General features: G+C 36.4%; 1 protein-coding gene across 2 annotated transcripts in view; it reads right to left on the reverse strand.

Moving 5' to 3' along the window:
- Positions 1 to 16,466, reverse strand: part of PAWR (PRKC, apoptosis, WT1, regulator) — a 176,731-nt gene that overhangs the window by 26,719 nt on the left and 133,546 nt on the right. For both annotated transcript variants that reach the window (XM_011946961.1, XM_011946960.1), the window contains 2 exons: positions 9,450 to 9,581; positions 1,419 to 1,453 (listed from right to left, as the gene is read on the reverse strand). In XM_011946961.1, the coding sequence (XP_011802351.1) occupies positions 1,419 to 1,453; positions 9,450 to 9,581 (167 nt within the window). The remainder of the gene's footprint in view (positions 1 to 1,418; positions 1,454 to 9,449; positions 9,582 to 16,466) is intronic.

Consider the following 16,466-nt stretch of genomic DNA (forward strand, 5'->3'; position numbering starts at 1 on the left):
AAAAAAAAAAAAAGGCAAACAACAGGTTTTATTATACCTACATCAAAATTACCCAGAAATGAAAATAAAAGCAGTAACAGTAGTAAACGTACTAATTGTTTTCCCATGTGCCAGAAACTATTTCAGACTTACTCACTCTTGCTGACTATCTTGACCTTCTCATCTCTTTCTATTGCTAATAAATACCGTAGCCCATGACAAAAATTAAATTTTATTTTTATATAACAGTGTAAAAATAGAGTATTGGTTAACGAATGTTTTATTTATAGCCTAATTATTTTAAATTCCAACATACAAATAGATGAAAATAAGAGTTTTACATGTACAAATCTAGGCAGGTGGTCTTACATAGTTCATAAAAATATGGGCTCCAGAGTCAGGTTGCCAGAGTTCAAATCGATTTTACTGTTGACTAGGTTTTTAACCCCAGAAAAATTATTCTACTCATTTAACCTCACGTCTCTCATCTATAAAATGGAAATAAATATTATTCCTGCCTTATAAGATAATCATGAGAATTGAAAGAACTCTATGTAAAGCACTTTGGACACAGTAAGTACTCAATAAGATTCATCATTTTAGGATTATTAGCACAAGTATGACCACATGCTTCTGCAACATTTATGGACTCAACAGGGAAGAAGGAAGTGAATATCCTAGACACCTCCACTTGTACCCAATTCTGATTTTCTTCCTATACATAAACACGCACAAACACATTCTCTGGTAGAATTACTCATTGTGTACAGGTGGTGCAATGCGATCTGTGTCCTCCCAAAATTCATATGTTGAAGCCATAACCTTCAATGAGATGGAGCCCTTGGGACATAATTGGGTTTAAATGAAGTCACAAGAATGAGACCCTCATGACGGGATTAGTTCCTTTATAAAGAGGGGACCTCAAAAGCTTACTTTCCCTCTTCCTCCCTTTCTCTTTCTCTCTGCTGTGTGAGGACACAGTGAGAAAGTGGCTACCTATAAGGCAGGAAGAGAGTCCTCACCAGAACCTGACAATGGTCGTGACATGCGGCCTCCAGAAATATGAAAAAATAAATTTCTGTTGTTTAAGCCATCAGTATACGGTATTTTGTTATGGCACTCCGAGCCAACTAATACAGATGGGTCTACTTTTATTTCCAATGTTTACGTGAGAAATAGCAATTCAAGGCATTTATTTTGCAAAGTTCATCAACCCATGCAAATTCATGGTGAGTTTTCAAAGACTGCGGCATGTCAGAGTAAGCCATGGTCAGGCAGACATTATACTCCTGCTTACAATGTAATTTATTTTTAAGAGCACAATAGTAAGTAAGGTTCCTTACTTTTCAAAAAGCTACTTTAAACAGTTCTAGTTAAGTCAATGTCAGACCGACATTACATTCATGCCTCCAATATGTTTAAGTCATAAGGATTCTTACCTTTTATATCTGCCTGAAACTGTTCTAGGTGGCTCCTGTAAAGTAAAAATAATTACGTATCAGTTTGAGTATGTATGTACACAATTACTGATTATATAAAATAGTTGATAGGGAATATCTAATTTTTTTTTTTGAGAGGGAGTCTTGCTCTGTCGCCCAGGCTAGAGTGCAGTGGCGCGATCCTGGCTCACTGCAAGCTCCGCCTCCCAGGTTCATGCCATTCTTCTGCCTCAGCCTCCCGAGTACCTGGGACTACAGGCACCGGCCACCACGCCAGGCTAATTTTTTGTATTTTTTTTAATAGAGACGGGGTTTCACCGTGTTTGCCAGGATGGTCTCGATCTCCTGACCTCGTGATCCACCTGCCTCGGCCTCCCAAAGTGCTGGGATTACAGGCGTGAGCCACCGCAGCCGGCCGAGAATATCTAATTTTTCAAAGACTAACTTGAAGCAATTACTGTTTTAAAAAATTCACATATTGCTGGTCAAACAAAACAGGAGTCTACATCTGATTTTTCAGTCCAAATCAATCACTTTTTTAAAATGATGTTTTTAATAAAGAAGTATTTTTAAAGCTCAGAAAATGGACAAGGCTGGGGGCATCATTCATCACCCAGTCAGCTTAAATCCCTTTGAAAGTCAAGGGGCATTAAAAAGTACCACCATTATATTCTTTTTTTTTTGAGTTTCGCTCTTGTTGCCCAGGCAGGAGCGCAGTGGTGCAATCTTGGCTCACTGCAACCTCCGCCTTCCGGGTTCAAGCGATTCTCCTGCTTCAGCCTCCTGAGTAGCTGGGATTACAGGCATGTGCCACCACGTCTGGCTAATTTTGTATTTTTAGTAGAGACAGGGTTTCTCCATGTTGGTCAGGTTGGTCTCAAACTCCTGACCTCAGGTGATCCACCCACCTCGGCCTCCCAAAGTGTTGGGATTACAAGTGTGAGCCACCGCGCCCGGCCTTACAGTCTTTATATATCTCCCTTTGTCTTTTTTATGCCATCATTTTTTCTAAAACTTACAACTCACCATATGCATATAGTAATCAGTTCCTATTTTTAAAGACTATATATACAGCTAAAAATGAAAAGTGAAAAAGTACATTTTAATATTGTGCTGTTTCTAAGCTACTAAAAAAAGGATTGCTTAAAGTTAACATTAACATTGGGGTAGAAAAATTGTTACCTTGCAAATAACTAGGCAGTCATTTCTCTGTTCAATCTTTTGACAGTCTAGGTTCTCCAAATACTTCTGCAGTTTCACTTTAATAAAACAGGTCAAAATCAAATGATGTCTTTAAAAATTGTTAACTTTTTCCTAATTAATCATTAAGTTGCCAAGAGAAATTCTACAATTAAAGAAGTTCTCATCCAGTTAAAGTAAAAGAATACCTTTATAAGATAACCAATTCCAGAGTAAAAGAGTAAATACTGACTGCATGATGCGATAAAAGACTAGCAATGTGGGGAACCAGTACAGTAAACCATATGATTTAAGAGGAGGGATCAGATCAAATTTCCAAGCAGACAGGCTACTCAGCAGCTAGGAGACTATGGGTTTAACTTCTATCAGTGTCTACTTATCTCTAAAATGGAATAACAGTGCCTATTTTTTTGGGTTGTTGTGGAGATAAAATGACGTAAGTGAGTAAAATTAGCAGTCCCTTCCAAATAGGCTTTCAATTTCAATTTGATAGCTAAAACAAACATACAACTAACTGGGATAAGGAAAAATCTTAATTGAATTTTCTGCATGGAATTTGAGTAAGTCTGCCTTAATGATTCCAAGTCAATAAATTCCCATTACAGAAGCCTATACTACTTAAATATAATTTTTGTCCCAATTTTTCATGTATATATCTTATATTCTAAGTAAAATGTAAGTGTCTGGCAGATAGGGACCCTCCACCAGCAATTCCTTTCTTCCTCCCCCGAAACCCCAGTTCGCCTAGTATGCAATAAATATATACTGACAACTTAGGGAAATAACTTCCTTGGTAATCTACAGTTACAAAAAAAGTACCACTTGGGAAATAATCAGCTGCAGGAAATAACGAGGTGACAAGATATTCGAGTGACTACGTATGTGGGCTTGACCCCACAAACAGGCTTAGTGCTGGGGAAGTCATGCCTTGACAGTTGATACAAAGACACTTTAACCATCCCTGAGCATCAGTTGTTCTTACAGCAGGATAACAACAAAACCTGGCAAGCAGACTTGAAAGAGTTTCTTATCTGCCTGTCATTAAGCAGATACCCACTAATCTGTACTTTTGATTAAGCAGATAGCCACTAATCTGTACTTTTGTACCAAACGTGTAAAACAGATCCCCTACTTATTTAGATGGCTATTTAAATAAAGTAGAAAGAAATATTAAGCTTATGCTCACTCAAAGTATACCTTATTAAATGTGAGTGATAATGATTCATACAGAACTTTTCCCAGCTGGGCCCAGTGGCTCATACCTGTAATCCTAGCACTTTGGGAGGCCGAGGGGAGTGGATCACTTGAGCCCAGAAGGTCAAAACCAGCCTAAGCAACATGGCAAAACTCTGTCTCCACATAAAATACAAAAATTAGCTGGGTGAAATGGCATGCACCTGCAGTCCCAGCTACTCGGGAGGCTGAAGTGGGTGGACTGCTTGAACTCGGGAGGCACAGGTGGCAGTGAGCTGAGATCACACTACTATACTCCAGCCTGTGCAACAGAGCAAGATCACATCTCAAAAAAAATAAAAAGTTTTTCCCCTGCTAGTTTCACAAACAGTATTTGGATTAACATTTTACAAACAGCTTCTTTTATTAAATTCCCTGATATTACCCTGTATGAACTAAACTAAGGCATATGATGTCTATCTACACATGCATGAGAAAAAAATGCCAGAATCTCCAAAATAAAGTTCTAAAACAACACATACCACTTCTCTCACATCTCTCTCATTTGGGTTATATTTGAAATATCTCAGAACATGCCACATCAGCTTGATTGACCAGACTGCCTTTTACTGAAATGGAGTCAGCAAAATTGCTAAATGAGAACAACCCTTACTAGATTTATTGATTTGTGGGTTACTGGTATATCAACTGAAATGGTACGAAAAACTTGACAACAAACACTATTTTTTTTTTTTTTTTTGAGATGGAGTCTCAATCAGTCGCCTAGGCTGGAGTGCAGTGGCGTGATCTAGGCTCACTGCAAGCTCCACCTTCTGGGTTCACGCCATTCTCCTGCCTCAGCCTCCTGAGTAGCTGGGACTACAGGCGCCCCCCACCACGCCTGGCTAATTTTTTGTATTTTTAGTAGTTACGTGGTTTCACCATTCACAGGATGGTCTCAATCTCCTGACCTTGTGATCCACTCACCTCAGCCTCCCAAAGTGCTGGGATTACAGGAGTGAGCCACCACGCCCAGGCCAACAAACACTATTTCTGAGGCTTGAAATAGACATTTTCTGTAATATGGTAAAACTTAGAGTAATAGATATGTAGAGTAGAATTTTAACAAAAACAGAAATGTAAAATGGAGGGCATTTTCAGCAACTCTAAATTGCAGTGGCATTATAATAATTTCACACTTTGATCCAATTATAAATGACTTAAAAGTCAGTATCAGACAAGTTTTGAGTTAAGTAGGCTAACCAGAAGTCATGTAAAAATATCAGATTTCTACATTTATCTACAGTTGTTTGGTTTTAAAAAAAAAAAAAAAAAACAGTCACTTAAAACATACCTCAGTAAGTAAGTTTTACACAGTATTTATTTTCCACACTGCTAGCTTGATGCAGTTGATAAAATTAGAACTTCCACATACTAGGTTGGTGCAAAAGTAATTGCGGTTTTTGCCATTACAGTCATTCCATACTCAAGTCTGAGATACACAAATAATCAGAATTTAAGCTATACTGATTTCTGGTATATGGCTAGTATTTCAATAGTTAAGATTTTGAAGCACACAGATGACACTTAAGTTTATTCCTTATTGGTGGATTTGAATATGGTCTTTTATTAGAGATTATACATTTTGAAGCTAAGTGTTATTTTATAACGATTCTTGTAATCAAAGTATAAACTTTAGGCAGGGCGCAGTGGCTCAAGCCTATAATCCCAGCACTTTGGGAGGCCAATGTGGGCAGATCACCTAAGGTCTGGAATTGAAAACTAGCCTGGCCAACATGGTGAAACCCTGTCTCTACTAAAAATGCAACAATGAGCCGGGCGTGGAGGCAAGTGCCTGTAAGCACAGCTACTTGGGAGGCTGAGACAGGAGAATCACTTGAACCAAGGAGGCAGAGGTTGCAGTGAGCCGAGATCGTGCCACTGCACTCCAGACTTCATCTCAAAAAACAACAACAAAAAAACTTTTAAAAGTAAAATGTTTCCCACACTGGATAGATTATATCAGTATGATTAGAGACTGGGAGGGGCGGTAGCCTTCTCATGCATGTTAAAAATGGGCAATTAAAGGTGGAGTTTAAAGTGATTTCTATATCCTGGCCAAAAAGAGAAAACTGGGCGTATCTTAAATTAGAAATGTTAGAGAGAGGAAAAAAATTAACCTATATGGTGCAGTGAAAGAGTCCCTTATAATTTTTTTAGTTTTATTTTTAATTGACAAATAATAATTATATATATGTATAAGGTTCAAAGTGATATTTTCATTTCAATACATGTATATATTATGGAAGGATCAAATTACAGTAATTAGCATGTCCGTCTGATATATTTTCGATATCCCCTCCAAATCTCATGTTGAAATATAATCTCCAGTGTTGGAGGTGGGGCCTGTTGGGAGGTGACTGGATCATGGGACTGGATTTCTCATGAATGGTTTAGCACCAATGAGATCTGGTTAAGAGTATGGGACCTGCCCCCTCTCTCTCTTGCTCCTGCTCCTATCATGTGATGTGCCTGCTTCCACTTTGCCTTCAGCCATGAGTAGTTCCCTGAGGGCCTCATGAGAAGCTGAGCAGATGTTGGCGCCATGCTTGTACAGCCTGTAGAACCTGTGAGGCAATTAAACCTCTTTTTCTTATAAATTACCCAATCTCAGGTATCTCTTTATAGCAATGCAAAGAACGGCCTATACAGATTACTTCAAATACTCATCTTTTTTTTTTTTTTTTTGAGACACAGTCTCGCTCTGTCACCCAGGCTGGAGTGCAGTGGTGTGATCTCAGCTCACTGCAACCTCCGCCTCCAAGGTTCAAGTAATTCTTGTGCCTCAGCCTCCTGAGTAGCTGGGATTACAGGTGAACACCACCATGCTCAGCTAATTGTCGTATTTTTAGTAGAGACGGGGTTTTGCCATGTTGGCCAGGCTGGTCTTGAACTTCTGGCATCAAGTGATCCACCCACTTCAGCCTCCCAGAGTGCTGGGATTACAGGCATGAGCCATTGCACCAGGCCCTTATCACTTCTTTCTGGTGAGAACATTTATAATACTCAGCTATTTTGAAATACACATTATTATGAACTATAATCACCTTGCTGTGCAATAAAACAAATTATTCTTCCTATCTAACTGTAACTTTGCACCCACTGGCCAGTGTTTCTCCTTTCTCCATCTACCTTAGCCTCTGGTAACCACCATTCTACTCTCTACTTCTATGAGTTTGACTGTTTTGGATTCCACATTTAAGTGAGATCACTGCGACAAAATGGATGAAGGCAGCTGACATTATGTTCACTGAAGTCCCTAATAATTTTAAAGAGGAAAATGCTTAACATTCTTACATGTTAGAACAAAATTCCACACAAATATAAATGTCACCTTAGATATCTTAACTATATTTCTGTAGCCACAAAAATTTCTAGGCAAAGAAACAACTATATAATTTTTTGGTACTTTAATAATTACTACTCCATACTAAATAGGGACAAAAAATGAAGAAATACAGTAGTCCTTTTTCCTTTATCCAAGTTTTCACTTTCTACAGTTTCAGTTACCCATGGTCAAACCATGGGCATTAATAAAATTAAATTTTTAACATTGTATTATTTAATAATTTTACTTAATAAATTTATATTATTATTTAAATTACAACTTAATTAAAATATTAAATGCAAAACTCAAAATATAAAAAATTCATAAACTTTAAATTGTGAGTTGTCCTGACTAGCATGATGAAACTTGGTGCTGTCCTGCTCCATCTTGCTCAGGGCCTAATCCCTTTGTAAAACGTATCCACAGTGTCTATGCTCCCTACCTATTAGTCATTTGGGAGCCACCCTGGTTATCAAACTAACTGTTGTGGTATCCCAGTGACTGTGTTCAATTAACTTTTATTTAGTAATTGTCCCAAAGTACAAGAGCAGTGATGTTGGCAATTCTGATATGCCAAAGAGAAGCTATAAAGTGCTTTCCTTAAGTGAAAAGGTAAAAATTCTCAACTTAATAATGAAAGAAAGAAAAATCATACCCTGAAGTTGCTAAGATTTATGATAAGAACAAATCTTCTATCCATGAAATATAAGGAAGGAAAAACAAATCTGTGCATAGTATAAATAGCGTTCAGTACTATCTATATTTCAGGCATCCATTGGAGGTCTTGGAACAGAACTCCCTTTGATAAGGGGAGACTGCTATACTAGTATCACTGAAACTGCTTGTAAAAAGTGCAACTGTTAAGACTGGTACTGGTCTTAAAAGTTTCAAAGACTATGTAATTAGATCTCCTAAAAATCCTTAAGTCTGTTATACAACTGATCTCAAATATACTTTTTCTGAAATAATCTTCCTTGCAATGGGATGGTTTCTATCACTAAAGGGAAGGGGAAAGATCTATGTAGAACTGAGAAAATGTTGGCAAAGCACAAACTATTTTGTGTAAATTTAAATAAAACACTCTGCTTTATTCAAGCTTATAATGATCAATAAGGAAATCCCCATGAACAGTCTTTACAGGTGCAGTGGCAGATCAGAACTTCCAACGTATAAACAAGTATAAAAGCATAGGTGAAATAAGATCAGACAAATACGAGCCCAGATGAATACAGTAAAGTAATAGTGATGTTACTCAAATAATCCAGCGACAAAGCCCCAGCCTCAGTAAAATTATGGCATAACATGCTAACTGACCCTCAGGATTAACTTAAAATACCTATATTGGCATGTATAATTTAGTATGATATATTGCTGAAGATGACTGCAGAATAAAATTTCTCTAATGTGTAACTGATAAAATAAGAAAATGAAAAATAAGAGCTTTATCAAATTAATGAAGATTTTAAAAGTAAAAACTCATCCTTCCCCTTCCTTTCCTGAACAATTAAGTCCTAAAGCCATTAGGCAGCGCAGAGCAACGTGAGGAAACACAATGGCTCAGATCGGGGTATCAGAATACGAGAATCTGCCATAAAGAAGAGCTGCCTGGCATAGAGAATTCACATCCGAGCAAACTAAGGAGACTGCCCACATAGCAGAGCTCACTCAGTCTGACCTAAGAAATCAGAGCCTGAGCAGAATGAGAAAGATTTCTACAAAGCAGGGAAGGGAAGCCCTCATTCGTGAGGCAAGGTCGGAAAGGGAGTCTCATAAACGGGTAGCCAGAGTTCCAGGTGGAATGTGAAGTTTACCTTCTCAGGAGGGTGGTTCAGAAAAGGGTGATGAGAGCTCTAGCACGGTAAAAAATGTCTACCATCTCAGAGGCAGCCTGGCATGGGGTATTCTGTGCCAGAGCCCAGGCAGGATGAAGTGAATGTCCACATGGAGTGGCAGTCTGGCCTGGAGTTGCCAAAACCTAATCAAGTTGAGGAAGAGTCCCCATGGAGAAGCAATCCGACATGAGTTCTCCGAGTCTCAGCAGGAGTAAAGAGAGGCCCTACAGAACAGCCTGTCAAAGGATGCCCAAGCCGGAAAAGAGTGAAGAGAGTGTTCATGTTTAAGGTGATGTCAGAACCCACTTGTGGTAAGGAAGGCGTAAGTAGGAGGAAAGAAAGCAATGGGAGACATGTTACTACATACAACTCAAGAGGCATAATTGAAAAATTGCCATTAAAATATATAGTGACTTCCTGGTATTTTTAAATACTCACCTGTAGCAGATAGGAACTGCCTGGATCTAGTAAGTTTACAGCTTCATTCTGCATAGTGTTCTGTTGTGTAATTGCATCTTCTCGTTTCCGCTCTTTCTGCCCTGCTTCATCATCTTCGTACTCATCTAAGCACTGAAAGAAAAAAAGTTTCCATTTTATTTCTACTATTAATAGACTGTTTCGATAGTACGTGAAAATACATTTTGATAGCATTAAAGAAATATTTGTGCATTCAGAAATTAGTTTGCACAATAAAAGTTTTTCTTTCAGCAATATATACGTTTAATCCCTATAAATTATCTGCTTAAAACTTATACTTCCATAGCCACACCACTGCCAACAAATCTCTTCCCTGAACTTCAACCACCAGTGACAGGGTTTTCTTAAAGAAAGGTTCATTCATTCTTTTTCATTCATTCAATAAGTAAACTACGTCTACTTTAAGGCATTCTGCAGAAGGTAACAAAGGATACACTAAATAAATGGAATTTATAATCTAGTAGGAAAGATAATACATAGATAGATAGATAACTTAGGATAAAGGCCCATTTTCTAGCTTTATATTCTATGAGCATATAAAGGAATTGTATTTTTACCTGGAGAGTTAGAAAAGACTATAAAAAACCTTGTAATTTAAAGAATGGTTACAATTTGGAATTGCAGATATATATAAAAAAGAGAATTACACATAACAGCATATTGAAAAAGCTTACAAGAGAGGGTTGCTAAAAAACAGAATCAACACCAGAAATTATCTAACTCTCCACTTTCTACATAAAAAAAAAAAAAAAAAAAATGGAAACAAATCTCTATCCATTATACACATTATGGGCTGGGTTATCCATTCCTTGCAACTGAATACATTCCTAACCAATACACTGCCCTAAAGGCTTCTGAGTGAGAACCCACGACCCTTCTCCAACAAACAACAAAAAGAAAACCTCTCTGTAGAGACACCAAGGAAATGACCATAGCAAAGTATAACAGTATGGCAGTGAAGACAATAGCAATCAGACATTGAAAAAAAAAAAAAAAAAAAAAGCTATGCAGAGAGAAGAAAACACTGAAGCTACTGTGCAAACCACGAAGGTGCACTAGAATATTTGGAGATAGGAAGAACATATTGAAAGGGGTACCAAGCTTGATAAAGACAAGGTCTACAATGGAGGACATGGAAGAAAGCATCTGTCTGAGATGGAGTCTTAACAACATTAGGATGATACAGAGAAGAAGTATGAGGACAGAAATGGAAAGCGCAAATGAAAGGAGCAAGCAGGTTGAGATTCAGAGTTCTGAAATTCAACAGACTGCTTATACGGTGTCACCTGGTCCTTGTCATCAACCTGCCAAGAGTGGGGCTTGGGGAAACACCACAAAAAAATTATGATACTGCAGCTACTGTTATTGCTATGAGTCTAAACTGTTCTTGACTCTAACTAACCCAGGAGACTACTGCCTTTTGCCAGGATACACAAGCTAACATGTTAGCCAGCAAGTGGGGTATGATCTCAAAGCCATCAGTTTTTGACAGAGGTGAGGATTCGAAAGGCATAGAGGGAACATAAATCATAGATAACCCAAGAAGTTTAGACTTCTCACTCCATAGCTTGGAATGATGTTACAATGCTACACAATTCCTTGGGATAAGAGCAAAATGATCAAAATTCTTTTGGGGAAGAACCTGAGTATAGCAATGCAGAGAACAGGAACAGGAATAAAAGTGAAAAGACTAGTTAAGTGACTAGTTAAATGACATAAGCAATTTTTATCCCATGAAAAAATGATATATCCTAAGTTGAAACAGAGTCAGCGAAAGAAGTCTGGTATGGGACACCAAAGTGTTAAGAAATTAGTCTTCATTAGAAAAAAAAATCTCTCTTAGGACTTTCAAAAACCTTCTCAAATCACTAGACAATATCTTGTTTAATGACAACATACCAGCAAAATTTAAAAGTAAAATCAGACTCAAGGCATTGATGTCCACTATCAACATAACTGTTAACATCATTCTGAAAGTGCTAGTTGATAAAATTAGGTAAGAAGAATAGACAATTTTAACATCAGGAAGGAGGCAAAATTACCATCATTTTAGAGGAAATGATATTGTAAAAAACAAAAACATTTTAGAATTATGAGTTAAGATTTTTTTTTCAGTAAATAAGCAAAAAATTTCCCAAAGTAACATCAACAGCCAGTTACAAAATTTTTAGTAACAACCATAAATAAACTAAAAAACAGTATGTGTATGAAGAAAGCTGTAAGACTTTACTGAGGAATACAAATTAAAACCTACACTTAAATTAAGAAAAATCTAGTATTGTGAAGGTCTCAATAGTCTCTTAACTCATAAATTAAAATTCCAATCAAAATCATGAAGAAATTTATTTGGAAAGTAGGAGTGCATCATCCAGAAGAAAAAATATGTATCAAAAAATTATTTTAAAAAAAGAGGTATGAAACCAAACACTCTAGTTAACGTTAAAATGTATAAAACTACAATAATAAAAATACCTGATAGAGGTCCTGGAACAGAAATAACAAAATAGCATAAAAGGTATTTTAAATCAAGGTGTTCCTTAAAAAAGGGGGGAGGTCATTTAATGAATAGTAGGAGAAGCAAAAGAATGAAATCTGGAAAAGAATAAAGAATGGTCTCATCTCTAGTCTTCTACTCTGTGAAAGAAATCATCACTCATTCTCCAGCATATGGACTCAAAAATCTCTCACCATAGGCTCCAACATCATTAGCTTAAAGTTGGAATTCTTAAATTATCATAGATCAATATAAACAGAAAGCAAAAGTTGAGGCAGGTAGCCATTAACTCCCAGAGCACTGGGATGCTATTTTATTTATCTTTGTTTTCATTTTCTGAGACCCAGCCCCACAACACTAACTTTCCCTCCTCCTGTCCCCTCAACAAATCTAGACTCCCTCACCAGCACAATAAAAGAAAAAAGAAAGGAAAAAACAAAATACTCAGTAAATGTTTCATAAAAGAATGAATGAGTTACCAAGATGAGACAAATCATCTTGGAGATGAACTGGGAGGTGAATTGTGATACCCTAAGTTAAAATTCTGAATGCTCTTTCCCATAGCAACACTGTTATCCACTGAACTGGGAACCTATTCATCACAGGTAGTATTCCTATGGATATAGTATGTATCTAACATTCCAGGCAGCTTTTAGTATAGGGATTACTTGATGAATCACAACTTCCCTCCAAAATTCTGCTAGCAACCAGTACAGTTCTTTTAATGACAAGCATCCTACAAATTCTTAAGCAATCTTTTCTAACTGGGATAAATACATCTGTAGGAAGAAGTTGGTGGAAATCACGAGAAATAAGAGAATTCCTGTATCTGCTATACTTAAGAGCAGAAGTGGATTCTCCTCATTCCTTTCTTCAGCTGCACAATAATTTTATTAAGTAGACATACCTACCATATTTTAATCAGAGCTTTATTGATGAACATAACACAGCTCATATTGGAGGCTAGAGTTTCAACATAAGAATTTGAGAGAGACAAAACTTAGTCCATTAATAACATAATAGCTGATCTTATTGGAACCAAAAACAAAACACTTGGAACCTGGAATGCAAAACATCGTTTCTGTTACAGCAAGCTACTGTTGAGGTAAACAGTCTTCAATACAAAGTCATTTTTACATTAGGATCAACAACTCACAAAACAAAACCATACTAGCTCTTCATTTGAGACTAAAGTTAATTACCATAATAGGAATTTTTTAAAAATTGTTTAAGGCTTAAGACAGTGTCCTTATTTTTGGTTCCTGCTACATTCTTACCTATCAGTCAATTCATATTTTGTATTACAAAGGCAATTCTTGCTTTTAGGCAATTTTTGCACACTATTTTCTATACTATGTGACAAGAACCACTGTTTATCTTTGACTTACTAGTGCCTTCAATGTGTGTGGCATATAGTAGCTACTTAAATATCAGAGGAAGGAAAGAAAACAAGAAGGAAACTAAGTTAGATACCCATTTATATAGTACCTTTAACTTTTATTTGCTTTAGTTTGGTACCCTGCAGATTATATGAATCAAAATACTTAATATTCAAAGAAGTAATGAAAATACACATAACAAATTTAAGGTACAACACAAACTTCTTATCACAGAGTATAAAAGTAGAAACCAAGAAAATCTTCTCAACAAAACGTCCAGGTACCCCCTGCCGTGAATGAGCATTTAAATGCTATTTGAAAGTACAAAGACAGCACTTGAAAGACATTTCAAAGCCTATATAAAATTGCCAAAATGTCCACTAGTAGAGTTTTTGAAACTAGCTAATTCTGATGTTTCAACAAGAAATTTTTACAAAAATTCCTCCCCCACCAAAAGCACAGCATTTACATACGAAACCTACTCTAAATCCTAGATAATCAGAAATCATCCATTGAACAGTCAGCTCATTTGGAGTGTATTGATATTCGTGGCTCTAATCTACAAAGGGAAATGTAAAAGCAGAGTAAGCTAGAGCTATGTGAAAAGAGATGCTCAAACATTTACCTGCTATTTTTCAGCTGTCAGGGAATACCAAAATTTTACACAGCAAAAATAAAACAATATGTAAGTGTTTAGTTAGAATGTTAACAATATAAAAAATATTTCACTGACATTTGACTAAATAATTACTGCGTGAACAAACATGAATTTTGGTCTACTATGTGTCATGCTGCTCTATAAATCCACACAAGTTAGTATGAAGCAAATGGTAAGACAATAACACTACTGATTCAGATGTGTCAAATCAAACATTAACATACAACAGTTGTTTAGAAAGGAAAACATTCCTTCAGTATAAATGTGATTATGTGGTTGCTCTTCTTTGTCACTGAAATTTTAGATGTTTAAATTGCCAAAACCCCATATCATTGGGTTTTGCTTTACTTTAAAGGACCCAAAGTTCTTGATTTCATCTCATAAGGACAGACCAAAACTTTTATAAGAAAGAGAAAAAACAAAATGTCTACATAAAACAAGTTAATTTTGTCTCAGTTTTGACATTTACTGAAAAATGCTCTTGTGCAGCGTAAGCCTTTTAAAGAATGATAATCATATGGCTTTCTCATTACATAGTTTGGATCAAATTATATGCCTAACAATTACAACCATGAAGTATTCATTTACATACCTCCCTTCAATGTTCAAAACACGTTACTGTTGACCCAGTCACCTAAGTGGAAGATTTAATTAGGACACTAGAAGACAAACATTCCATTTCTCTCTACCTCAGTTGCTTTCCTATTCCCTTTATCAAATAATCAGTACATAAGGAGTGCTGTGCTTCAGAAAGTTTTAAATAAAAACTTTTGTAATTATTTCTCTTTTTAAAAAAAATCTGTGGGCAAAGATAGAAAGCTTTGTGCTTTTTTATTTTGTTAGCAAAAACATTTTCACATAAGGTAAAACTAAAAATCTAAGGTAAAGAAAACACAACTTTACTTGAAGTCTAAACTGAAACTAGGCTTTAAAATTCCCTTAGATTCTAAACAGGTTTGCATTTACATGTCCTAACCTAACCCTAAGATGGTTTCCAAACAACACATCAAAGTTCAGTGAACTCAGACACCTCAGACACTTTAAATTTCTGAAGGAAACAAAGTAATTTTAGGTAATCTGTAGAATACTGCATGAACCACTAACTCAGAAGTCCACAGTTTCAAAATTAGATCCTATTACACTTTCCATAGCATCACAGGTTTACAAAACTGAGTCTCTGTAATGTAAAACAGAAGAATCATGCTCCCTCCACCCCCACCACAAAAAAAAAAAAATCAACGTGGAATAGGAAATGAGGGTAGAGCTTCTAATCGGATTCCAAGTTTTAAGAAGTTGTACAGTGTCCAAGAGATGCACACATCCCATTAGAAATTTTGATTACTTAAGAATGAAATAAAAATATTTCTTCCAATAATTCATATATTATTTATTCAAATGGCTACTAAGTTGTTAGGACATAAATACTTACATTGTTTGGACCAAACTACTAAGAAAATAAAACTATCTGATATTTCTTTAGATCTAAGGACACCAAGAAAAGATTACTAGCCCACTAAGAGTGTGATGAACGGAGAAAGTTTGGAAACCTTTGCAGCATATGGGTAGAAACTGAAATGATACCGGACCTGTCACTAAACTTAGCGAAGCATTAACTGACTAGCTTATATTATTACCCAAAGGCCATTAGTGCTGTGTAAGGGCTAGTATACTCTATTTACAAATATCTGAGGGCTAATTAACTGAAATCCAGCTGTGACCTAAGCAGTCCAGTTTCTCTGCAGCTCACTCCAGGAAGAAATGCTCCTCTATTCTCATCTGGGCCTGCACAAAGTCATCTTCCTTTATCAGTACTTAGGAAAAACATCCATGTTACAGGTCTAAAACTCGTAAACAAATGAATAGATCTTGGTAACATTAACCTATCAATAACAACATTATTAATATTATACGGAACTTTTCCAAAAATACTTTCAGAGCTATTAGCTCCTAACTATAGTGTTTCATTGTATAATCTGAAGGCCCATTGGGTCAGCTCACTGTGATTTGATTATAGCAATTTAAAGAAGCAACAGCTTTTGGTAGATAACGCCCAGGATTCACAATTAAGAACATGTGTTTTAGAATCAGGTTCTGTCACCTTGTAACTTTAGGCGTGTCCCTCCATATCCTGAGTTTCATTATCTTCAACCATTTTTAAAAGAATTATTTTTATATTAATACAGGTACAGTCTCCCTTGTCCGAAATACTTGAGACCAGAAGTGTTTCAGATTTCAGGTTTTTTCAGAGTTTGGAATATTTGCATTATATTGATTGAGTAACCCTAATCCAAAAATCCAAATTCAATGAGAAGCTCCTAAAGGCAAGGGGAAGGGATGGGGAAAAGCTGGAGAAATGATGAAAGTCTTCAGGAAGTTAGTGAATCTTAAATTCAGTTGATTTAAGAAAAAGCTGTAGTAGCAGTACTAAGGACACCCCTGCCCTGCAT

Source organism: Colobus angolensis, unplaced genomic scaffold (genome assembly GCF_000951035.1).
Source record: "Colobus angolensis palliatus isolate OR3802 unplaced genomic scaffold, Cang.pa_1.0 Scaffold256, whole genome shotgun sequence".
In the NCBI taxonomy this organism is placed as follows: Eukaryota; Metazoa; Chordata; class Mammalia; order Primates; family Cercopithecidae; genus Colobus; species Colobus angolensis.